General features: G+C 51.1%; 2 protein-coding genes across 2 annotated transcripts in view; both read right to left on the reverse strand.

The window, feature by feature from the left end:
* Window positions 1-14,748, reverse strand: part of LOC144721528 (adhesion G protein-coupled receptor A3-like) — a 108,218-nt gene extending 93,470 nt beyond the window's left edge. The window contains exon 1 of the mRNA XM_078599202.1: window positions 14,373-14,748. Within this exon, the coding sequence (XP_078455328.1) occupies window positions 14,373-14,680 (308 nt within the window). The 5' untranslated portion in view covers window positions 14,681-14,748. The remainder of the gene's footprint in view (window positions 1-14,372) is intronic.
* An 8,032-nt stretch (window positions 14,749-22,780) lies between these two features.
* On the reverse strand, window positions 22,781-23,670 carry LOC144721818 (large ribosomal subunit protein eL31-like). Its single transcript, XM_078599739.1, has 2 exons — window positions 23,617-23,670; window positions 22,781-23,105 (listed from the first exon to the last, which is right to left on the reverse strand). The coding sequence occupies exons 1-2, from the start codon at window positions 23,668-23,670 to the stop codon at window positions 22,782-22,784; spliced, it is 378 nt and encodes a 125-aa protein (XP_078455865.1). The 3' UTR covers window position 22,781.
* Between the last annotated feature and the right edge of the window lie 1,824 nt (window positions 23,671-25,494).

Raw genomic sequence — 25,494 nt, forward strand, 5'->3', positions numbered from 1 at the left:
ACGACCTTTCGAGCATTTTCTGTCTACCCAAAAAACCTTTGACCACTTCTCACGTGAACATAAATACAGACATATAAAACACACTTGCGTGCAGTCCGTGCATAATTCTATAAGATAAAAAAAAATGTTAGACCTTTTTTTTCTGCGCATTACCCTAAGAACGTTAAGTTTTCTCAAGAAATGTTTCACAGCAGTTCAACGTTCATTCATATATGTCATTGATGAGAAAAACACAATCAGAACGGAAATATTAACGCCAGCTGGAATACATCTCATAGCACAAAAAATGTGAACATTGCATCGTCTACAGGTGCAAATCCTCTCCGCAATATGGAACTCCCAGAGGCATATGACCGAAGCGAACATTGATGATTTAACCATACCGATGAGTTCCAGTGAGGACGAAACCCATCTACAGTTGTGCCTTTATTTGACTGCTGCCTGTTGTTGGGATGGCCGCATTTTCTCAAATCTTTGAGTGGGTGCTCTAAACGACAAAATGCCCAAACGTTCCGTTTCTTTCGAGCTCGTGAACTGGCTAAGGCAAGGCAAAGCTGCACACCTTTGTGTGTTGTGAAATCTATGAATACGTGGCGCGTGAGGGTAACGCTGAGTTACACGGGTGGTGGTGGTGGTGGCTACGCGCGCACTGTGGAGGCGAGAGTTGCCTAAATCACACAAATGTTGATATCAAACTCCCTCCCCGTGGGCGTGGAGGAGGTGCCGTACCCTGGCACGCCAACTGAAGGCTGTTTTCAGCAAATGTGGACTCCACCTTTTCCATATGTCAGGGCTAGCAGGTTGCCCCCTACGAGCCCGTGGGTTTTCTCCGGCTGCTCTGGTTTCTTGCTACACGTAAACACTCATTCATTGGCCCAGAGCCGGCCCAGCCACTAAGCGACCCTTGCAATTGCAAAGGGCCCCGTGGCCAGCAGAGGGCCCCCTAGAGTCACTGCTAGCTAGTGGGTGAAAAAAATCATACATCAAAGGGGCCTCCAACCAAATTTTGCTTAGGGCCCCCAAAGGTCTAGGGCCGGTTCTGCATTGGCCGATAACCCCTCGATATCGAGAGGACCGCAGAGCGTGGGCAAGTCGTTGGTAGCGCCAATTCACTGCCTGGCTGCTGTCTTGCTGCTCGTCTGTGGTTCCTACTCACGCCTCTGGGTCGTCCTCTCTTTCTCTCCGAGAGCGAGTACAGCGCGGCGGCGCTATAAGTTGTAACATTTATTAAACGATTCTGCCAACAAAGACGCGAATCGTCCGCCGCCCCGCGTTCTGCTCGGGGCCCGCGCGCGGCGTCGCGCTCCTCGTCAAGTCCGCGCTGGACGGGACTCGACTCTTGGCTGAGTCTTAGAAACTAGCTGGCGCATTCCACGAGTGAGATGGAGCAGAGACGGGAATTGCACCGCAATAAATATCTTAATTAAAAAAAAACCCGTAACAACTCGCGAGTCCCCGGTTCCTAGAAACGGTAAAAACACCCAGCGGCTACGTCGACGTAGTTTATTTTTATTTTTTTTCGACTGTGCACAGATAAGACCCGTTAAATGGCTCTTCTGAATTATTTAAGAGGCCCGTAATGCATGGCCGTAAATTCCTTAAGGCATGTATTTTACAACAGCACTCGGCTGGTCTGGACGCGGAATGGCACTCCAAGTATGTTCGGCGAGAAGGGCTTCCAGGCAGTCGATAATTTCAAAACTTTTAATCGGAGCCTGCTCAGTGTCGTTTAAGGAGTGCAAGCCAGACATGAAATAGGATGGCACCTCGGAATGCAATGGACAAAGGCTCGTGCGTGCGCACGCGCGCGTGTGTCTGGAAGTCCGCGTAAAGGGCGTGGATGTGAGTGCGTGAGCGTTCGTGCGCGCGCGGCATTTGCATCTCACGCCGGGGAATGCGTGGAGTGCATTCGCGTGTCCGTGCGTGCGTCCGTGCGTCCGCGCGTGCGCACCTACGAGCCCCTGTGTGCTTTTGACATCGGAGAGTGCCGGTTACTGGACGTCAAGGTCGACGGGCAAACCGTATGTCACTCGCCAGAAGCACGTGTGCTTTCAAGTTTATTTTCGCAAGCGGAGGTTAGCGGAGCGCCTGTTTTGTATCTGCGCGGGTGCGCCGACGATGAACTGACGGCGAGCGAGATTTAGAAGGGGCGTCAGATGCGGCCTGCACAACGCACGGGTTCCTCGGCCTCGAGCACACGCGGCGCACGGAGAGAGAGACTGCTCAGTGGGGCGGAGGGGGGCGATTTAGTGGCAACGAGCCGCGCGTGAGTGCCGAAGAGACGCGCACCTCCGTGCACTTGGCACCACGGCTGGAAACATTCTCTAATTATTTTTTTTTTCTTCCGTAGCGTGCTGGGCTCCCGGTCGAGCCACCTTTCCCCGGGCGGTGAAAGTTCCACGTAGCGCAGTGATTCACTTTTGAAGAGTCTTTTCCCGAGGCACTTAAGAAAACATCCCAGCGCCGGTGTTTAAAGTGAGGATGCTGTCGCGATGATCTGGCGTGTCCTGCTCCGTGAAGAGTCGCAGTCGCTGCGACTTCGTTTTATTTGCATTACAAATTTTCGTCCCATATTTCAATCGTTCCATTGGTTGGCATTTCGTGAGAGGAGTGAATTTACGTTCGAAACTCTGTCATGAAGCAGTGCCCTAACCCCATGATCTCTGGAAGGTGAAGGCAATGAATTGCTCTTGGAGTCTCTCAAATTGCCTTGCGTCCACACTGGGTGGCACACCATCTCACAATCTCTGCCCGGGGCGTTCATCGCACAGGGCCTAAAACGGCGAATTGTTTTGGTTCCTAGAACAGGGCAGGATGAGCCAACCTTATGAACGAAACCACATTTGATATCGTTACTCTGTGAAGTTAACGGTGGCTGGACTCAACCCGTCAAATCGCCACGCTGAGAATCCCGTTTAATAACAGGCGGTGATGCAAAGCTGGATACCACCCCGGGCTCGCAGCACCACCGGCACACGCACTCTGACGGGCCATCAGCTCCACGAGCGGCTCAGCCGCAGCTCGTTGACGACACGGACGTATTCTACGCCGACGGTCAGCAATATCACCGCGCTATGGAACGTTATGAACTAAATGACAAATCCACAAGGAGACATTCTCAAGGTGCGCAGAGCATATATCGGAATTGTTGGCAACACGTTCAGCTGATATTCTAAACATTGCACGAATTCCAACGCTGGCGGTGGCTTGATGTCACGGATAATGGGCACAGCCGTATGTCACGGGTGTATCCACGCCGACAGTGGGATGTTGGTACAATACGATACATTGCGGGTGTAATTTATTGGGCATCTAAATGCGACCGCATCTCAAGAAGTTGTACGATAAGGAAGACGTGTGCCTCGTGGGACCATGGGTTGGCTACGTACGGTGTGAAAGAAGTTTAGCATGCATACATACGTGCAGACAACTTTGAAAATGGTCGATCGAGGCCCAAAATGATCATTGCACATTAAACGTAGAATGAGCGAAATAAATAAATAGGCAAATCTCCAGTCTGATATAGTTTCAGGATGAAAGAAAATCTTTGCTCAATAACACCATTTCGTATTGCACCGTAATGAGTTGTTCAATATCGAATGGTACCCAGAAGATTGTAAAATTGTCATTGTTCTACAGTACTTCATTAGAATGAATAGCAGGCAATTAAAATTCACAAACACGTTTTATTTTCCCCGCTTGTACGCACGATTAAACATTTCGGGAGAAAAAAATCAGCAGTCCGTTGGGAGGAAGGTGCGTTTCCGGCTAATGTCGTGGCGGCGGCGCAGCTATCATCGGTGCCGACGGTGCAACTGCAACGGTGCCTACAGAGGCCACAGGGAGGGCCCGAGGGACAGGCGCTGGGCTACGGAGAGTTTGGGAGATGGGACATGGGGGGTGAGTGGTGGGGTGGGAGGACTACATTTAATTCCTTGCAACAGGGCCCAAGCTCTGCGGTCCTCTATATATAAAGATCTGTTCAGCTAATTAAGAGTGTTTGTTTTTCCGCGTGGGAGGAAACCGGAGCGTCTGGAGAAAATCCAAGCGCGCGAAGGGGCAACACTTTATCCCCGTACAGATGGAAACAGATGGCGGTCAATCAATTTTCTGTGCTGCTTTCTTCTGCCAAGCCAGGGTATACAACCTCCTCGACACCCACGGCAAGGGAGTTTCACCAGATTTGTGCGGTGATTCACCAATCCTTGGTGCCTTCACAGGCCATGCGAATAGCCACCACCACCACCTGGCCACAGCACGATCGTCCTGAGGCACGTGGCGGAGAAAGGAACACAAGTGCAGAGAGGAAGAACATTTCGTAATTCTGCTGACACGACACAAGAGTGAAGTGGGCATCTGTCAGAGATGAGGCCGCTTTGCTAGTTTGTCTGCGACGATGACGAAACTAAACCAATTCTCAACTCTTTGTTATTTTACTAGGTAAAGCTCACTGAGCTATATAGCCCCTTTTTTTAGAAGCCACCGTGCCACAAATGATAGCTCAACGAAGTGGCTTAGCGCGTGGAAATTTACAGCAGCCAATCACTCTGAACGCGTGATGTCGATTCTAAATGTCGGTGTGGAAAAACCGGAAGGGACCCGGAGAAAAATCCGCGCGATCAACGGCAGAGAGACACCGCAAACTCCAAATAAACAGGCGTCAGGGTTGGGATTGAACCCATGACCTCTTCCTGTACACCAAACGAGTAAGTTAACATCTCACGAGCGCGGCGCCCACCGTTGTTGTCATGACGACGGGACAACAACAGTGGGATTCGCGTTTAGCCCACTCGACTCAGCGTCAGGGCCGGCGGACGAATCAGCAAAATGGATTTTCAAGATTTTTTTCAAGGTCGCTTTCGCCCCTTAACGGGTGTCAAAACGACGCCGCGTCACGGGAGCCAGCGGACGACCCGTGGCTGTCCACGCAGCCGGGCTCAGCACGCGAAGTGGTGGAATGAAAGCCGACATCGGGGGATGATATTGCGAGCGAGAGAACAGCGGATTCGCGGCAATCTCCCCGAAATCCGCTTCAAGTTTGTCAGTCGGAGCCAAAGCCGCAAACTGAGCCCGCTGATGACTTAAGCTGACGCAAACGCGACAAGCGTGCTGCCCGCCAGGCTGCTACACGCCCTCTTTGCTTGCGTTCGATCGCCGTAGCGCCTGCGTGGCAACGATTTTCACGAATTCGCCAACAACAAGCACGGTGGCCCGGGATGCACCACGGAGGTACAGGCCGCATCAGCGGAGCAAGATAATCCACCGGCGGGGTGACGCGGTAGGCATGGGCCCTGCTGCAAGGAAATAAATCCTTCTCCCCCCACAAATCGTCCCTATTTTCATTTTTCTTTCTATTCCCCGGTACCTGTGGACCTCTGACCCATGGGCCCCATTCCGGTGCACTTGCACCACCTGTAGACTCAACAGCTAAGCCGAGGGGCTCAATTTCAGCCGGATCTGCCTGGGTCAACAACCCGGTAAATATTTCCGCAACACGGCACACCACATCCAGCACGCGTCTCGCTACGGCTGCAGTTACTAGGCAGGTGTTTACTCTAAGACTACCGGAGACTCGGAGTAATATTTTTTTCTCCAGTGAGAACTGAAGCCCTCTTCCTGCCTCTGTCGAAGCAACCGGAGCCCACGTGGTTGGTAACGAAGCGCACAGTTTCTGAGACAACTACAAGTGGAGGTGACGTCACCGACGGCACTTGTGCCATGCTTGGTGCACTTTTGAGGTCACGTGAAGTGTCGAAGGCCCGCTGGCAAGAGGTCACGAAACAGACCCAGGTGCCATGGGTTGACTGACTGAGACGACTGGCAGATGCACCAACTGTGTGGCGAGACAAAGATTCCCCGTATAGCCTTAACAGACCGCTGGGGCAAGTGCTGTTAGCGAGCACCTATGAAGGTCGACATGGCACACGAGGGGTGGGTGGCCAGCACCATGCCGCCTTTGTCTCCCTCGTGGCGATATTTACACGTCGCACGAGGGACTCGTTTGAGGCTGAGTCGACCTAGGGGTGGCCCAGAACCGATTCAGATAATCGTCACTGGTGTTGGTGGCCGTGAGCGGGAATCGAACTCGGGTCGCCGGGTTCGTAGTCCAGCGCACTAACCGCTACACTACCGCTCCCCACACACCGCCGTGAAACACACACACACGCCCCACACACACCACACACACACACGCCCCACACACACACCACACACACACACCACACACACACACCACACACACACACCACACACACACACCACACATACACACAACACACACACCACACACACACAACACACATACACACAACACACACACACCACACATACACAACACACACACACACCACACACACACACCACACATACACAACACACATACACAACACACACACACACCACACACACACACCACACACACACAACACACACACACACCACATACACAACACACACACACACACAACACACACACACACCACACACACACACCACACATACACACCACACATACACAACACACACACACACCACATACACAACACACACACACACACACCACACACACACCACACACACACACCACACATACACACCACACACACACCACACACACACAACACACACACACGCCCCACACATACACAACACACACACACCACACACACACACCACACACACACACCACACACACACACCACACACACACCACACACACACCACACATACACAACACACACACCACACACACACCACACACACACCACACACACACCACACATACACAACACACACACACCACACACACACACACCACACACACACCACACATACACACCACACACACACCACACACACACACACACCACACACACACCACACATACACACCACACACACACCACACACACACCACACATACACAACACACACACACCACACACACACCACACACACACCACACATACACAACACACACACCACACACACACCACACACACAACACACACACACACACCACTTACACACCACACATACACAACACACACACACACCACACACACACCACACACACACACACCACACACACACCACACACACACTACACATAAACAACACACACACACCACACACACACCACACACACACCACACACACACCACACACACCACACAAACACAACACACACTCACCACACCAACCCACCACACACACACACCACACATACACTCCACACACACCACACACACCACACACACCACACACACCACACACACCACACACACCACACCACACACACCACACACACACCACACACTCCACACACACACACGCTACAGACACCACACACACCACACACACCACACACACACACCACACACACCACACACACCACACCACACACACCACACACACACCACACACACCACACACACACACGCTACAGACACCACACACACCACACACACCACACACACACACCACACACACCACACACACCACACACACACCACACACACACACCACACACACCACACCACATACACCACACACACACCACACACACCACACACACACACACGCTACAGACACCACACACACCACACACACACACACCACACACACCACACACACCACACACACCACACACCAATTGGACAGCGTTCGACGAGCGCCTCCGCGTCTCTGCGCCGACGCCGCTCTGCGCGCGGAACTTTTCAGACGAAAGGCGGCGGATTTGCGTGTCGCGAGTGCGGGGGCGGTAGGAGGGGGGGGAGGAGGGTGGTGGTGGTACGAATTCTGCCGCGTCAGAATGCCTCTCCCCTCTCTTTCTCTCTTTCTCTCTCACTCGTGCGGGATCGCGTCTTTCTCCCCGTAAATGCCAAGGCGTGCCACCGACGCCTTCAGATTCTCTCTCTTGACGTGCAAGAGTTTAAAGGGGTAGGGTAGGGTGGTGGTGAGGGGGTGCAAGATCGAGGAGAAAGAAAGGGGCACGTCACCGCGGCGAGCCTGTTTGACGGGTCCGGTGCAACAATGTGCCGAGCTGCGTCGTGAACGCGGCCGCGCTTCCGTACCCAGCAAACGCGAAACTTTGGTTCGACGTTGGCTGAACGTTGCCTGAACGTTGGCTGAACGTTGGCTCATAGTTGGCTGAACGTTGGCTCATAGTTGGTTGAACGTTGGCTGAACGTTGGCTGAACGTTGGCTCAACGTTGGCTGAACGTTGGCTGAACGTTGGCTGAACGTTGGCTCAACGTTGGCTGAACGTTGGCTCAACGTTGGCTCAACGTTGGCTCAACGTTGGCTCAACGTTGGCTCAACGTTGGCTCAACGTTGGCTAAACGTTGGCTCAACGTTGGCTCAACGTTGGCTCAACGTTGGCTCAACGTTGGCGCAACGTTGGCTCCACGTTGGCTGAACGTTGGCACCGACGGTGCCAACCGCACGCCCAGCGTTGCGCGCCTGCAGACGCAAAGTCAGAGGCCTCTCTTCGCCCCGCATCGCCACGAGGCGTGCGCCTAAGCAAAGGAAGAGACGTCGTCGAGAGTGAAGAGGTCCGCTTACGCGCGCACGTCAATCCGCGCTGCTGGCTGAGGGCCTCCACTCGGCGTGCGGGTCGCGGGGGTCACTTGACCACTCTTCGGTGTGGACCGGTGAAGATGGGAAGCAAAGACGCTGGAGCAAAATACAGTACAACAATGGATTGTGCTCCACTGCCTTCTGCCGATAACAATAATATGTGTGGCAATTTATTGAGCGGCGCCGTAACAATTTTTTTTTATCTTAACTACTACATTTTTTTTTACCAGGCAAGGCACACTGAACTATATAGCTCTTTGTCAGAAGAGAACTGGCCACAAATGATAGCTCAACGAAGGGGCTTATCACTTGGACATTTATTGCAGCCAAATACCCTAAAAGCAGCATTCTAAATGTGGAGGGGAAAAGCGCAGGACCCGGACAAAAATCCACGCGACCAGGGGGAGAACATGCAAGCTCCAAATATACAGCAGGAGTCAGGGTCGTGAGTGAACCCACGATCTCCTGTAAACCAGGCGAGGTAGTAAACATCTCACGGCTTCCTCCCACGCATCCTACGGCACACGGCTTAGCTTCCGAGATCTCACAAGTTAAGTACCGATTCCTACTTTACGAGGAATATGGAATTTCCAGCACTGGCTCAGTACCAGCAACAACAGAGATGAGCACCACCCCCAAGCTCGTGCGAGCAGTCAGACTTCGACTTTTGAACCAATTTTGGAGGGGAGGGTTGGTGGATTACACACACACACGTAGAATGAAACTCCCAAATCCACCGGGCCTCAAGGTGGCCAAGAAACGGCAGTACAGCAAGTGGGCTCTTGCTGCCATCTATGCCGGGCCATTCGTCTTATCCACCGTGTTTCTGTCGTGATGGCGGTTCTCCCGTCACTCTGGTTTCCTCTGACACGACACCAAACGCTCGCTCGTGGAATTGGCCAAACGTCCCAATGTAGCGGGGCCCGCCTTGGGAAAGAAAACTGAGACTCGGTGGGGCTTTCCTGGGAAGATAGAGGGCGAGCTTATCATTGCTGTGACATTACATCACCCACAACTTCACCAGGCAACGTGTCGCGTTGTGGATGCATTTGGTGCCGCGAACAAGCAACCGCTCTTCCCTTTCACCACAGCGCTCAACTTTGAGCGGTGAACTCATGCGCGCGTTAGTCAAGGGCCGCGCATGATTCAGCACATTGCAGGTCTACCAATCGTCTAAGGTGGTGGTTCCCAACCTTATTATGTGTGTTGAACTTTATTTCGCCCCGTGCATAGCCAGCCGTGCTCATCGGAGGTGCAAGGGGAAGGACAAGAAATGAAACACAAAAAGGAGTTCTAAAGAAATGAGTTTTCAATTAATCCGGCGTTACACCGTCAACTCTCAAAATGTTTACTCGGGACAGGAAAAAAAAATATGACGGATTGGTTTGGTGATGCTCCATTGGCAGCGGCGCACGACGCCGATGATGATGCCTGGAAAGCCGAATGGAGTTTTCAAGAAGTCGCAAGCACCTCGTGACAGAGACGACGACGACGCCAAAATATCCCCGGCTTCGATCTCCCGCGGAGTTTCTGGTGCCCCAACCCCGAACTAATCTGCTTCCGCACACGAACCACAGATGCAGCATATGCGGTGATACTTTGATGATGATGATGCACGAAGGGGGAAATTTAAAAAACTCAACTCTCCGACAGTGTCCGGCGACTGGTCACCCCAGAATAGACCGCGGAACATTGAACGACTCGATGCCCGAGTCACATACAGGGGGTGGGATGCAACGTCAGATCGACTCCGCTAATCCTCGACCACCTCGCTGCAGATTCACAGCGCTGTTACCCCTCGACATCGAACATCAGCCATAAGGGGAATAAGCACATCGCAAATAACAACAAGCTCACACGCGTGCAACAATAACACCGCCTCATTATTTCTTTCAAAGGGGTTGTCAATTACCCAATAGCTACTATTAGGTAACTAGTTATACGCCAATTAAAAAAACATAACTGGTGATGAGAAAACCATTTTCAAAAACGTAACTCTCATCAAGACCCCGGTAGTTGTAAATTGGAGTCTCCAACCCTTCGTATCCACTCTCTTTGGCCATTGCTTGAAACATCGCCTACGACTATCACGTTTAAAGCCACACAGTGTTAGCGACAGATGCATTGAGTTTTTTTAGTAAAAAATATCATCATAATAATCTGCTGTTCTGTGGAGAGAAAACAATCATCCGACCTGCAGCAGTTCCGCGGACGACTTCCAACGGCCCTGGTTTGGAGTCACCGATCGACACCGACCTCCACTGATCTAAAAGCGTTCAGTGTTTATCCACAGGTGCCTGTGGACGCGTAACTAACAGTGACCTGCTTGGTCGTTTAAGGTAATGACGAATGATGCTGAAAAGGGGATTGTTGTGTCAATCTGTCGTCTGACAGCTCCCACGTCTTGATTAATGGTAACGGAGGGGGAGAGAGAGGAAAAAGAAAACAGAAATCTGGTGGATAATCGTTTTGCTTTCTTTGGGTAGCTGCACTTTCGCAATTTCCGATTCTAACGGAGTAAAATGAAACTCCCACACGGTAACACTGCTATTCAGTAGTAACAATAATAATGATGATGATGTGCGGGGCATGGTGACGGCCGTGGTTAGTACACCGCTGCCCTATGGCTCAGATGGGCTTGATTCCTGGCCACGAATAATATCACCGCCGAATAATCAGTGGTGATGTCTGGACCTGACCTGGGTGGTTCCTTCACCAATCTGCACAGATCAGCGTGCAGGTTGGTGACCAACGTGGTGACGGGAGGCCATCATCCAGCAGTGGACTGGCAAAGTCCCTCGAAACTCAAGACTTGAAATATACTCTTAGTTTTTTCGGTAAAATCACGTAGGTAAAAAATGAAATAAAAATGAATAAAAATAAAATAATAAAAAATCACGACGTTTCGGAGGCAACACAAGTCTCCGTCATCAGGTGGGACCGTCACAGCCAAATCTGTGATTTTTTATTATTTTGTTTTTATTAATTTTAACTTCATTTTTTACCTACGTGATTTTACCGAAAAAACTAAAGAGTATGAATCCTTGCAGTCACGAAAGCTTCAAATCTAGAATCAAGACTTGAAACTCAAGATTCTTTATTTCACGAAGGTCACGTTCCGGATGTTTGGTCATGCCCTAACTGACACGCCACAGCCTCTCCTACTTCACGTGGGGTTTTCTCCTGCTACTCCGGTTTCCTTCCACATGTAAACACTCGTTAATTGGCTGACAACACCTCCATATATCGAGGACTGCAGACCTTGGGGAGGGATATGGTGCCTGCTCACCGCCTGGCTGCCTTTCCTGCTCGTCCGTAGTTCCTCACGCCGATGAGTCGTTCGGTCTTAGCGAGAGCGAGCGAATACTCTAATGCACTTTACAAGTTGTTATCGAGTATAACTGCAGGGGTGTAAATACACTCAATGATGGGAGAGAATTCCATTCCCATGGAGTGAACGTAAGTCTCCCTGCGGCTGATTAACGTGGGAAAGTGGCCTCTGTCACGGGGAAAAAGGGAAATGTCATTTGCAGAGTTGGCCGACTGGCAGTGAGGGCTACAGTGCAGGTGAGAGACAGGAATTAGGCTAGAAACAGAACTTGTTTGAGAGTCAGAACTCTGGGGAGAGACACAACTCAGGTGAGAGCTCTGGGTGCCACAGTCACACACGCGCACGGACACACACACACGCACGCGGGGCTGTATAATCTCCCGGATACATAACTATCTGCTAAGCGGCGCATAACAATTTCCACCGTGGCCTCTATTTGCCGAGAATAAAGCCAGAGTAAAGAGACGGTGTTTGTGCAGCGCGCAAGTCCCCTCGTATCTCACGGCGAGTGTGAATCCGGCTTATTTAGACAACGGAGAAGTGCGTGGACGAATGGATCACAGCAGACGCTACTTAATCACCGCACGCGTGAGTGGCACACACGGAGGGAGGGGAGCCACCACCACCAATTATTTGAGCGTCACACAATATCATCTAGCGAATAATTATCTCGCAACTGGCCCCGTGGGGGAATGGGGACGTTTGGCTCAGACGAAGTAGCCAAATTAATAATCTAACGTTTGAATTATGATGTACTGAAGCTCTATCTTGACCGATCAATGTGCGTGTCGAATGGAACAATGCGTCTGCTTATGATCGTGGGGAGCGGTGGTGCAGCGGTTAGCGCGCCACGCTACGAACCCAGCGATCCCAGTTCGATTCCCGCTCACGGCCAACACCGGTGACGATTCACTGAAGCGGTCCTGGGCCTCCCCTAGGTCGACTGAGCCTCAAATGAGTACCTGGTGCAGTGTGCAGTGTCTAGTAAACATCGCCGCTCGGGAGACAAAGGCGGCCGGGCGTGGTTTCTGCCGACCTTCGTAGGTGCTGCTCGCTCCCAACAGTCTGTTAAGGCTACACGGGGTGGAGGCGGAGGGGGGGGGAGGGGTGATCTTCGTCTTTGTTTCGTGGAGGAATATTGTTGAATGTTAAGCACAGAAATCGTGCCTTTGTTAATCACGTGCCGATTGTGCGGCCGTGAAATACAAACGAGCACCGAGCAGAGTGCGCTTACGTAACCAACAAGTGACCCCCCCCCCACCCCGTTTTGGTTAGGCAGAGAGATGAGTCTGAGAAGCCCTTTAGTCGATAGAACGAACGGAGATGTTAGCGGCAAACACGGCGACACGAGAAATACTAACTTGAGTTTTGCTTTGGGAAAGATGTGTGGAGAGAGAGAGAGAGTCGAAGTGTCGCGCGAAGACGCAAGACGCAGCAGACTCGCAGTGCCTCCCTCTCCAAGTGATCCCCTTTCGTGATGGTCACGTCTGTCAGCAGTGAGAGGAGCGTCACGTTTTAGCTCACGCGCTCATTGTTGTGACCGTTCGAGACGATGTTACTGCCTGAGTTGCAAATGAAACCCGGGCTACGCAAAGATGACAACTTTGTTCCGGGGGAGAAAAAATATATATCTGTTCGCGGACCACCCACGAAGGACGCACACCAGGATGACGATGGCGAGCGACGTGTGTGATGCATCGTTGTCAACCGATTGTGAAGTTTGCTTCGGGAAAGGTGTTGCGGAAAGATCGAACGGCGTGCGAAGACGCAGAACACACGCGCGGACATTGCGTTCCGAAACCCAACACGCAGATTACACCTCATCTGTGACTACACTGACAAAACAATATCCGTTTCTTTCTATATATAACACTCTCCACACTCACTACCACACTCCACTCTCCCTACCACACTCCACTCTCTCTACCACACTCCACACTCTCTACCACACTCCACTCTCTCTACCACACTCTCTACCACACTCCACACTCTCTACCACACTCCACACTCTCTACCACACTCCACTCTCACTACCACACTCCACTCTCACTACCACACTCTCTACCACACTCCACTCTCTCTACCACACTCCACTCTCACTACCACACTCCACTCTCACTACCACACTCTCTACCACACTCCACTCTCTCTACCACACTCCCCATACAGTGCAGTACTCATCCCGACAAAACGATATTGACTCGACGCTCCAAGACACCGCACCACTCTCTATCCCAGACTTGAAGTCTCCCAAACTCGCCCACATCCTCCCATTGCCACGTAAACCTCCCGTGTCTTCCATCGCCCCCCCAAATCACCCACACACCCCCCAAACACTCACCCACCACCGGCACCCACACAACCCTTCTTCTTATTCCGTCTACCTTCAATTCCTTCCCTTAGCCCCCCCCGCCCCCAATCGTCTCGCGCCAGCCCCCCCCCCGCCCCCCCCCCCTACTCACAGCGTGACGGTGCGAGCGGGCAACACGCCGGGCGGCAGCACCTCGCCGAGCGAGCCGCTCGAGCAGGTCACTCTGCGCGCAGCCGCGTGCCGCGCGGGCCCCTTGGCGCGCTCCTCGGCGCAGCTGCACTCGTTCACGGCCAGCCCGGAGCAAGCGAGGGCCCCCCGGGGGGCCGCGCCCGGCCACGGGGTGGCGAGCAGGAGGAGGAGGCCGAGGGTCAGCGCCGCCGCGCCACCGAAGCCGCCGGCGGTGTCGGACGTGCGGCCCCGCGAGGAGGAGTCAGCGCCTCGCTCGGTCCGTGTCGCCATCGGAGCGGCGCGGAGGCGCTCGCTGCGCTACTGCCGCCCCCACCCCTCTTCTTCTCTGCCAGAGTCGGATCGCGACCCTCCAACACCCACCCCACCCTCTTCGTTGGGGTCCACACCTCCCTGTTCCTCTGTCTTGGTGGTGCCCCCCCCCGCCCCGCAAAACGGTGTCCACGGTCCGCTAAACAGCCCCCCCCACCACCACCACCACTTCTGTCGAATTCAGTTCGCCGTCTCCTCTTCTCGCGCTGCTCCGGCGCTGTGTGGCATCGTGGAGCGCAGCAGCAGCAGCGGCAGCAGCCCCGGAGCGCTGCTCTTGCGCACGCTATATATAGACACACGTGTACACACACACACACGCACGTGTACACACACACACGTGTACGCACACACACACGCACGTGTACACACACACACGTGTACACACACACACACACGTGTACGCACATACACGCGCACTGTGCGTGCGACTCTATTCCTGTGTGCGCACGCCGCTCTGCCTGCGCAAGAAGACGACGACTACTTGACTTGCCTGGCGCGGTGGCGTGTTAAAGAGACCGCTGCCCGTGGCGGCGTTTGGTTGCGGGGTCGCGAGCAACAGCGGCGGCGGCGGCTACGGCAGCAGCTGCGAAATGTCTCGAGGCAGCCCGCGCAGTCTCGAAGACGAGACGAGTGCGTGGACGGAGAGCGAGGAGGCGACGCCACCCTCCCCTCACCCCACCCGTGGCCTCGCGCTCTGCAACGCTGCGCTGATTGCAGGCTGATGCCGCAGCGGTAACAGCAACCACGGCGTAGCAGCAGCAGCAGCAGCAACAGCGACAGCAGCCACGACTTACAGCTGTGAGTTGTATAGGTGTAGTAAAGGTAGTGAGTGCAGGGTAGTCTTTATAAGTTTTCGTCACCGCCTCTCCCCGTGTCCCGCCCGCCCGCTTCCCCCGCCCGCCCGCCCGCCCGCCCCGCGCTCCCTGCCTTGGGAATAACGGGGCCTCCTCCTCCTCCCAACTCCGCTGCTGCTACTGCTGCTGCTGCGCTCCCTTTCCCCCCCTCCTCAGGGGCCTTCTGTTACACAGAGAGAGAGAGGAGAGTTAACCCCGCTTCAGTGGCGTGGCTGTGGAGGGCGCAGGCGGTGCAATTGCGCGCCGGTGCTCTTCCTGGTTCAGCAGTTCCACTGCTGGATGATTTTTTCCACCTGAGGATGACTGCTTGTGTTGCGATCGAAACGTCGTGATTTATAATTGTTTATGTTATTTTTCTACCTACGTGACTTTACCGAAAGAACAAAAGAGTATAAATGAATAGGCTTCCCTCCTCTGGCATCGGTTGACGTGTTTTAGTGGGTCGGAAAATGTCCATTTAACCGGGATTTTGAGAAACGTGAAGGTGTTAAGTGTGGGGGTTTTTTCTCCGTCAACCAGGTTAGACCAAGTTGATTCGCCTAAAACCTGTTTGTTGTTTTTTCTATTTTGTAGAAACGCCAATGGGGAGGAGAGACGCGATCGTTAAAATCAAACAAAACAGTTTAACACGTAGGCTGTCGCGACCAATATTATTCATAATTTCGGGTTTCTTTTTGGGTTAGATCGCTTAAATATAAATGCGTCGTGAAACCCGCCACCACCTGACACAGCCTATTAGGGTCCATCCATTTAGTAGGTACGAAAAAATCTGTCAAAACTTGACCCCTCCCCCCCTCCCTGTACGCACGCGGACTTTTTTACACCCCCCCCCACCGAATCCTATAGAACGGCCGATATTTAATCCACGCAGAAACGATCAAGGATTAATAATATTAACGTGTTTAAGCAAACAGATAGTCCACCGCCGGCTGCATTAAAGAATTAAGTCGCGTACCTTGGCCACTTATTTTGCTGAGCTGCGTGACAGCTGAAGACGCTGAACTGTGGCTCATTTTAAGGCCAATGTAGACAAATTATTATCGAGGCTTCACCCCCCTCCGCCCGTTTCCTCTGCGTACATTGTCAGTAGACCCCCCCATACGCAAGCGTACGCATTTGGGTTAACCCCCCTCCCCCCTCCATGCGTACGCACTAAATGGATGGCCCCTTAGTAAGGTATGTCACGTAAACAGAACGTGCCAATTCGTCACTAGTACAGCCGCTGTGTTGGAGAGTAAACCCACAACATTTACAAGCTGAGTACGACGTTTCACCAGTAAATGCAACTCGCCCGATGATCAACATACATCTCTGAAAATCAGTGGTGGGCCCTTGATTCAGCAACCTGCAACTGAGCAGCGCTGGTGAGGCATGGAAGACAAACAACTCCCAACGGGGAGTTACGTCGCTGGCCCGAGTTCATTAAAAGGTCGCAGATAAGTTTGCAGGACTGACCGAGCAGAGCAAATTAACTTCTCTATTGCAAGCGAATTGGGGTGTGAGATTTACGACCTGTGGCCGAAAATTAATAACTTGTTAAAATAAAAAAAACATCACAGAGAACTTAAACAAAAACACGCGTAAAGTATAGAAGTCATTCACCCCTCTGGTATGTCAACAACGTTTTGGAGCCACATTGATTAACTTGTGCGATACAGCCGACGCACATCGAATCGACAATGTCCTCCCGTCGTTGGTGATGGAAAAAGACCGGCAATTTTGTTCGGCAGAAATCAAACGAGGGGGAACATTCGCCATGTGAATGTGGCTCCTTGCCGGGCTAAGTTACGTCCGAGTCCGAGTGCGTTCGCCCCTGGACGGAATCACCCGAGAAGCGTCCCCGTGTCGTCGTATCTCGGAAACTAAGCTGGGATGAGTCTGGATCTATTATAGGAGCCCTTCATCTCACTGTCATTCCATCAGCTTTTGGTTTCTGTCCCAGAACCGTTAAATGATATTTAAGGTTCATACTCTTAGTTCTTTCGGTAAAGTCACGTAGGTTCTTTCGGTAAAGTTACCTACGTGACTTTACCGAAAGAACTAAGAGTATGAATCCTTGCAGTCACGAAAGCTTCAAATCTAGAATTGACATTTAAGAGTCATATAAACCCACGTGCTCTCATATTCTTTGCGCTAGTCTTGCATGGATTGTCTAGCCGAGTGGTCGGCAACCAGACCAACTACAAGTAGCGGCATTTTTCTCGAATTCGGTCCATAAAAAAGAAAGGCCCTCAATATTTTCAAGAGCCGCAACGCACCTGGTGAACACGAAACGGTGGCTCCCTAATACACGACGCGTCACGAAGCAGTCCTTAGACGGCCGCACGCGGCTCCGCAGCAGCAGAATGCCGACCGCCGATCTCGCATGAGAGATCAGCATGTGTCACGACGCCGGTTGGTACCGGTCGCATAAGTTCGATCCCCGTTAAAGGCAAATTGCTGTGAGCTGAATGTCAGTGGGAGAAATATACGAAATGATGTATGCTTGTTCGGAGGTGCGTGTTAAAGATCCTGTGGCAATATTCGCAAGAGTAAGTCACGGTGTGCCTGCTTCTTAGTTGGAAATCAATATTATTCGAAGCTGCTGCCGGTAGATTAACTGTTGAAAGAACACTATCTCTTCCCCCGTAATCGACTGGTTACAGATGGCACGTGTATCCGCTTTAGAGAAAACGTGCGTACAAAGCCACGGCGATGTTCTGTCAGGCGCTGTGCAAACAATGGGAAGAAGGGTCGTAGGGCTCTACATGGAGAGAGACAATACGACACGGTGGGAGACACAGAGGCAGAGACAGAGAGTTAAATAAACAAAGGAAGTGAAAGATGCAGAGAGAACAACGGATATTTTTTTGGTATAGACATAGACCAACACAGAGCAGTGTCATAAAGAGGGTGTTTGACCATGCTTCACCACAAAGGTCATTGCAGGTTGGTTAAGGGGGGCGGGGCAAAAGGGAGGGGGGCAGGACCAGTTCAGATATCGCTGACCACTGACACAAGTTCGTGGCTGGAATTGATTATCTACGCTGATGGTACACGCGTTGAACAGCACGTCTAACGTCTAACACGTAAGAATCAAGGGCTCGACATCGCTCTAACTGATGTTAACTACCTTGCCTGGTATACAGGAGGTCGTGGTTTCGATCCCGACCCTGACGCCTGCTGCTGTATATTTTGAGTTTGTGTGTCTTTCTCTCTCCCCGTGGTCGCGCGAATTTTCTCCGGGTCCTCCGGTTTTGTCCCTCCGCATTTAGAGTCAACGTCACGCGTTTAGAGTATTTGGCCGCGATAAATGTCCACATGATAAGCCACTTCGTTTAGTTATCATTTGTGGCCAGGTCGCTTCTGAAAAAAATAACTGTATCGCTCAGTGGGCCTTACCTGGTTAAGTAAAAAAGAATAGTTTAGTTTTACGCAATATATTCACAAGGTAATACACAATAACAATCATTCCTTTATTTGAATCGCGACAATTCATCGAATTCACCAGGCTTGGGATTGTTGTTAAGGGGCGGGGGGGGGGGAGCAATCGTTACACCCGTAGTGAAATAATAAAGGGACTGAGTGGGGTCGCTTTTGTGAGCTTCTCCTACTGCAGATTTTAATGAACTCTCCATCAATGAAACACACCCGAACCAATCGCAGCCTGGCAAAGTTCCAAAACGTTCCACAGCCCCCCCCCCACTCGATTGACTGCCTCCTCCTCCTCCTCTTCTCCCCCGTCTCCTCGTCCTCCAGCTCGATCTGCCTGTCTGGCGTAGAGACGACTCGAGACATCGCCCTCCTCCTACTCCCCGCGAAGGACGCCCTTTACAAAATCCACGAGCGGCCTCGAGAATGGAATAGGTTACTCCGGACGCAAGGGCTTTTCCCTGGATCAACTCCTAATTTAATCTCTCTCTCTCCTGGCACTCTGCCACAAACTATATCTCCCCCATGTGCGACTCAAGCCCCCCAGTGAATTATTTTGTAAAAATTCCCTCCTACCACCACCACCACGCCGCTTCCCCACCACCACCCCCCGCCAAACCGCCACCCCCCTCTACCGACGACCATCGCGACCTCGTCCAGCACCCCGGCTCCCTCGTCTTTGTTTAAAAAAAAAGAGCCAATTAAGAGACACAACGCTCCAACGAGGCAGAAAATATGAGATGCGTCCCCTTTTCAATATCGCCATCGCAGAAAAAAAAAGAACACAATAAGTCAGATTTTTGTGTGTGTGTGTCGCATCTCCCTCTCCCTCTCTCTCGTCTGGACGATATTCGCGGGTGAGACGGCGTTCCATGAGGATCGCGAAACAAGGCCACGCATTGTCTGCGTGCGGTGGGTGGAGCGGTGGCGCAGTAATTAACACCAGGGGTGAGTGTTATCTGAACAGGTCCTGGCCCCCACCCCTCCCGCCCCCCCTCCCAACCCCCACCCCTTCGTCTGCCCCTCCACCCTCTCTACGCCGTAATAAATAATTAGTAAAAATACAAATACTTTATATAAATCACCACATCATCAAAAAAGTTTTAACAACGGCTGTTTCGTGATGATGATGAAATAATGCCTCCAATAATCTGGCCAACCATCTAGAGCAGGATTGTCTTAAAATAATGTTTTGAGGCTCAGGGAAGCATTTCAAAGTTATGTTTTGAGCCCCATACTCATTTGAGTGTGGGTCAGTGGTCATCATTTATTTATTAACAGCCCTAAAATAGTCATGGAAATTCCACATTTCCATGGTGGGAGCAAGTCAATATTCATAAAACGCACGATTTGCCTTTAAACTCCTATTGCCAATCATACAATCTGTGCCACCCAGTGAGATGTGATACGTAATAATGATGCCCATTTGAAAAACACCGCACGGTGTTCACGCACTCGTGATCCACCGACCTTAGCCTCCACAGTCCTGGTGTTACGGGAGTGCATCACCAACGTCCGAACATAATAAAGGTTCATCAGCCAATCTGCTGCTGGATGCAAGCCTTTCGAAGCCTCCAGCATTCCTCGTGGTAACAATCCACCCAAACAAACGCTAACATTGTTGTATAAATCATTTGTTGAGCGACATATGTTTTGCTATTATACCTCTGCAACCCAAATGTAGCATTTGTGGGTCAGACCAATTGAAATATCATTTATATTCATGCAGCCGCATCTAAATGCAACCACATCTCAAGAGAGTGTACACAAAATTGAGATACGGGCATCGCGGGGAAAGGCAGCATATTGATTTATTTTACAGAGAGAAAGAAACAATTCCGTCATGGGCATCTCAATTCTTCGGACGAGACCGCAGATGGCCGTGAATGCTTACTGGGTTTTGGGGGCAGTGCTTAAATGTTGGATTTGGAGGGGGCGATGCAGCCACGGTGGTGGTGGTGGACAAGTGGTGTACGCGTTGTGGCTGCGTACGGTGCGAAAGAAGTTCAACAACGTACATGCAAGTAGAACTGGACGACGGACCCGTTTTAAAGGGCCATGCATTTTAATTGTAATGGTATTGGCTGGGGGGGAACAGTGGGGGGGGGGGGGCACCTGGCTGGGTTCAAAGTTGAGCTCCTCCGCCACTGGTTTTCCGAGTTTGCAGCGACGTTCGTCAAAAAGACTCCGTGCGGGCTCCGACAACGAACGCCGCCGCCCACCGCCGTCATTCCCCTCTCTCGCGCCCACGCTGTGATCTCAAGTTGAACATCGCCGCAGCTCAGCCGCAAGTAATGAATTAACATGTTAATCATTTCCGCATGAGTTAACCCAAATTAAGGTTACAGGCGCCCCATAGTTGGACCCTGTATATTCATTCTCTCGTAACAGTCTCGCAGAGGCCCCTTTTGTTGAGTCCGTATCCCAGGGAGCGCGCGGGTTTTGTTCTTCTGCCTCTGCTTTCTACCCCGGCTCGGTTTTTGCCGTAACTCTCTCCGTGTTTACACAAACGCGGCGCTGTGGATATCCACCGACTGGCGGTCGTTTAATTCGCTCCTCGTAAAAATGCGACGCAGTCCTGGTGACGGTTACGATGCACTGCGGTTCTTCGTAAGTTAGTGTTGTTAGAATTATGATTGTCTTATATCATCGCACGGCACATCGTTTGCATCACGCGTTCGTTCGAGGGATTAATGGGATCTGATGGGATACAGTCTCAGTAGTGATAATTAAAAAACAATCAAATTTAATAACAAAGAGTAAATTACCTTTACGACCAGGTTAGCAGGTGAGTTTTCGTTATCATCATCATCGGCCATGGTCAATCCACTACTGGATGAAAGCTTCAGAATCCGAATCTTGACTTAAAGACTGGAGGAACCCCATGAGCGAGCTATGATGCTCTTTTTTAACAGATCTCCAGTAGGGCAGGGTCAAGAAAGTTACAATACATACAAAAAAAATCGATAGTAGTGCAAAAAGTCAGGAATATGTTTATTTATCTATCAATAGATAATATATCTACCTACAAATTGCACAAGGACATCAATTCCTGACGATTTTTGCAACACTAACTGCAAGCTCGGGCAAGGCAGCAAAACAGCAACAAAAAGAGGCCCAGATCACACCGAGACAACGCACAGTCCCTCAATAAAACCGCACGTTACAACTGAACTATCGATACTAAACGGGTAAGGATCGCAGTTACAAATCACATTTGCCAATGCGATTTGTATCCAGCACAAATCCTCTGCTTGAGCATATTTCTCTATCCTGTGATGTAATCATCTATTCATCGATGTTGAACTTCTTTCTCACCGTGCGTAGCCAACCGCGCTAATCGGAGGCGCGTGTATGTGTGTTGAACTTATTTCGCACCGTGGCTGGGGAAGGACAGCAAGCTCAACACTCATCCATCCAGCGTCCGCACACCCTGGCTAATTAAATGGCTCCATCCATCATCGCCAGTGGCAGTTGGCGAGCCCTCGCCGAGACGAAAGTCTCCTTTTCAGGGGGAGACGTGCAGATGACAAGGACATGGGGAGTGACGGTTTATTCATCTATGGCTTGAAAGTTCTAGATTTGAAGTTTTCGTGACTGCAAGGATCCATACTCTTGGGTTTTTTCGGTAAAGTCACGTAGGTGAAAACAAAATAAAATAAAAATAAAACAACTAAATTAAATCACGACGTTTCGGAAGCAACACAAGCATCCGTCATCAGGTGTGACGGATGCTTGTGTTGCTTCCGAAACTTTACCGAAAAAAACAAATAGTATGATTTGAAATTGATTAACTTTCATCCACATTGACGGTCTTGGAGACCTTTGAAGGAGGTGGCGGGCACAAAGGTGACAAGGGTGTACAGCTTGTTGGGGGGGGGGGGGGAATCTTCATCCTCATCCCTCTTCCCGGAGAGCCGCACACGGATCCGGCACGGCACGTCCCGCACACGCTTGCTCCACACCGCCTTGTTGAGACGAGTATCGATTCGAGCGTCGGCAATGCCCATCTCCTTCTCGGCAAACTTGCGAATCTCCTTGATGGCGCTGGGAGCACGCTTCCCGAAGCCAATGCCGTGGATGCGCTTGTGGACGTTGATGGTGTACTCGCGGGTCACCACCTCAATCTCAATTTCGGAGCTTTCGTGACTGCAGGAATCATTCTTTGGTTCTTTCGGTAAAGTCACGTATAAAGATAAAATAATAAATTAAATAATAGCATACTACGACGTTTCGATTGCAACACAAGCAATCTTCATCAGGTATAAAAGAAATAGCAACAAAAATCTAACCAGAAAACTATAGACAGACATACAAGCAGACAGACATCACAAAGACACGCAGAGAGAGAGAGAACACGTATCAGCACAAAGAGAGAGGTCGTTTCTGTGACGAGGCCTTAAATATAGAGAGGGGGCGGAGAGAGGGAGGGGGCAGAGAAAAAATTAGCATGTCAATGAGTGGACGACGACGTGGTTACTAGGTTATTTAATTTTAGTGTGTCTGTCTCCTATTTTTCAAGCTTGCGTACCGTACCACGTCGTCGTCCACTCATTGACATGCTAATTTTTTCTCTGCCCCCTCCCTCTCTCCGCCCCCGCCCCCTCTCTATATTTAAGGCCTCGTCACCACCTCGTTCATGGTGGAACGAGTCTCTTTCTCGCCACTCTTCTTGGCTGGCGTCATCTTCGCGAGAGCGGGGAAACAATACACGATATACGAGTTTAATGACGCGCAGCCGAGCGATACGAAAGGTGAGATGCCGTTTACATTTGAAACGTGGCGGAACGGTTGAAAAGTTTTTGACTGGCGAAACTGAATTTCAACAAGTGGCACGACACGTAGCGGTGTGATGTATTCAATCCCCGTGCGATTCAATGCATTGTCTAGGTTCGGGGTACCGATACGAGTCAGAAAATCCACTGTTTGTTTCACTTGTGGTGAATGGTGGCGCCATGGCGCGCACCCATTGCACACAATAAACTCACGGGTCGAAAAACATCGATGCTCATGCACGACTTAATGAGTTCATCGTGAGCTTCGGAATTAGCATGAATCGATTAATCAGTGGAAAGGCGTACATTGAATATACTCCGTTTCTAAACTTGTACAGCCTAAGTGAATCACGATAACGGCTCACCCCGTTGTCAATCTACTGCTGAAATAAGGCCTTTCCCTTCGCTTTTTCAGTCATGAGGATTGTTTGGCCATACTTCGCTGCACAAGTCAGCGCGGCTTTGGCGAAGGATGAAGCCCCAAGCACCAGTTCACATATCGCTCACCCCATTAATGTCATCCATGTCCGGAAATCAAATTGTCTGACTCTGCACCACTGCTCTAACCTTAGGGAAGCGATACAACCCCCACCTCCCCCATAGTTAATTATTTAGAACCCTTTATAAACCTCATTTAATTAAGGCGGGCATAACCAGGCAGTGCAGTGGAAAACATAAGCAAAATCTTGGGGTGGGATGAGTGTCAAATTACTTGGGTCATTAGCAAAGCATTGTCAACCCACATTGAGCCATTGAGTTGCGTGTGAATGCACACACCTGCTAAAAATACCGTGCAACTGCCGCGCCTTCTCTCCCTACCTCCACATGCCTGCGGGATCTGGCTTTTGTGAGGCTGATTTGGGGAGGTGTGTGGGGGGGGGGGTAGTGGGAGCAGTGGTGGAGGTGGTTAAAGAGAGAGGGAGAGAGAGAGAAACCCCTCCAACAATACAGCATGACAAAACCCTTAGCATTTCTCTCTTAATGTAATCTCTTTCATGCGTTCTCTGCGCCATATGTCTCTCACGCTCGGCCTGCTAAATGAGGTTTTATGTTTTAAAGTAGATTTTCTGTGAAGTTGTTTCTTTGGGTGTAACAAAAAAAAAATCACCCCCAATGTCGCCACTCGCTACATCGACACATACGTGGGATTATCACGGGAAGCTGCTTCGTTGCCGGTGTTAGCGCAGTCATACAAACAACTATACATTCCTCTTTATGAAATTTGCAAGCGTTACACGGCAACGAGAGATGGTGACGGCTCGTGGAGGCCGTCATCCAGCAGTGGATCAATCATGGTGTTTTTGTTGTTTTGGTTAGAACGCCGGTTCAGTCGTTAACGCAAAAATCCCAGCTCAATTCCTGGTCACGACTCTGCGTCATTGGTGGCGAGTGGCTGCCTGAACTGTTCCGGCGTGTACCCCTCATCCACCAACGCCACGCCGAGCAGCGCCGTGAAGTATGGCCCCCATCCAGCAGAGGATTGACAAAGGGCTGTGGAAAAGAAAACGCAGCAGGAATAGGATAAACAAAAAATATATAACGGAGAGCTCAACGTAATGCTGTATACACGACCGCTAATAATAGAGACAAATCAGCAACGCTTCGCGTGATTCAGCAAACAGGTGCTGGAGAGCGTTCTAAAGTTTCCCTGTAAAATGAGACCAGGGCAGGTGCCGGGGTAAGGTAAGCGCCGGGATTTAGCGCTACGACAAATTGGGGGCAGTTAGAGCCGAGG

The sequence above is a fragment of the Lampetra planeri genome, chromosome 12 (assembly GCF_965212315.1).
Source record: "Lampetra planeri chromosome 12, kcLamPlan1.2.h2, whole genome shotgun sequence".
Taxonomy (NCBI): Eukaryota; Metazoa; Chordata; class Hyperoartia; order Petromyzontiformes; family Petromyzontidae; genus Lampetra; species Lampetra planeri.

What these genes read in the sequence shown, in the direction of transcription:
- LOC144721818 (XM_078599739.1), bottom strand. Translation starts at nt 23,670, where the DNA reads ATGACGCCAGCCAAGAAGAGTGGCGAGAAAGAGACTCGTTCCACCATG. An exon ending in CTCGTTCCACCATGAACGAG is followed by an intron (nt 23,106 to 23,616) that starts GTGGTGACGAGG and finishes ATTGAGATTGAG; the next exon opens with GTGGTGACCCGCGAGTACAC.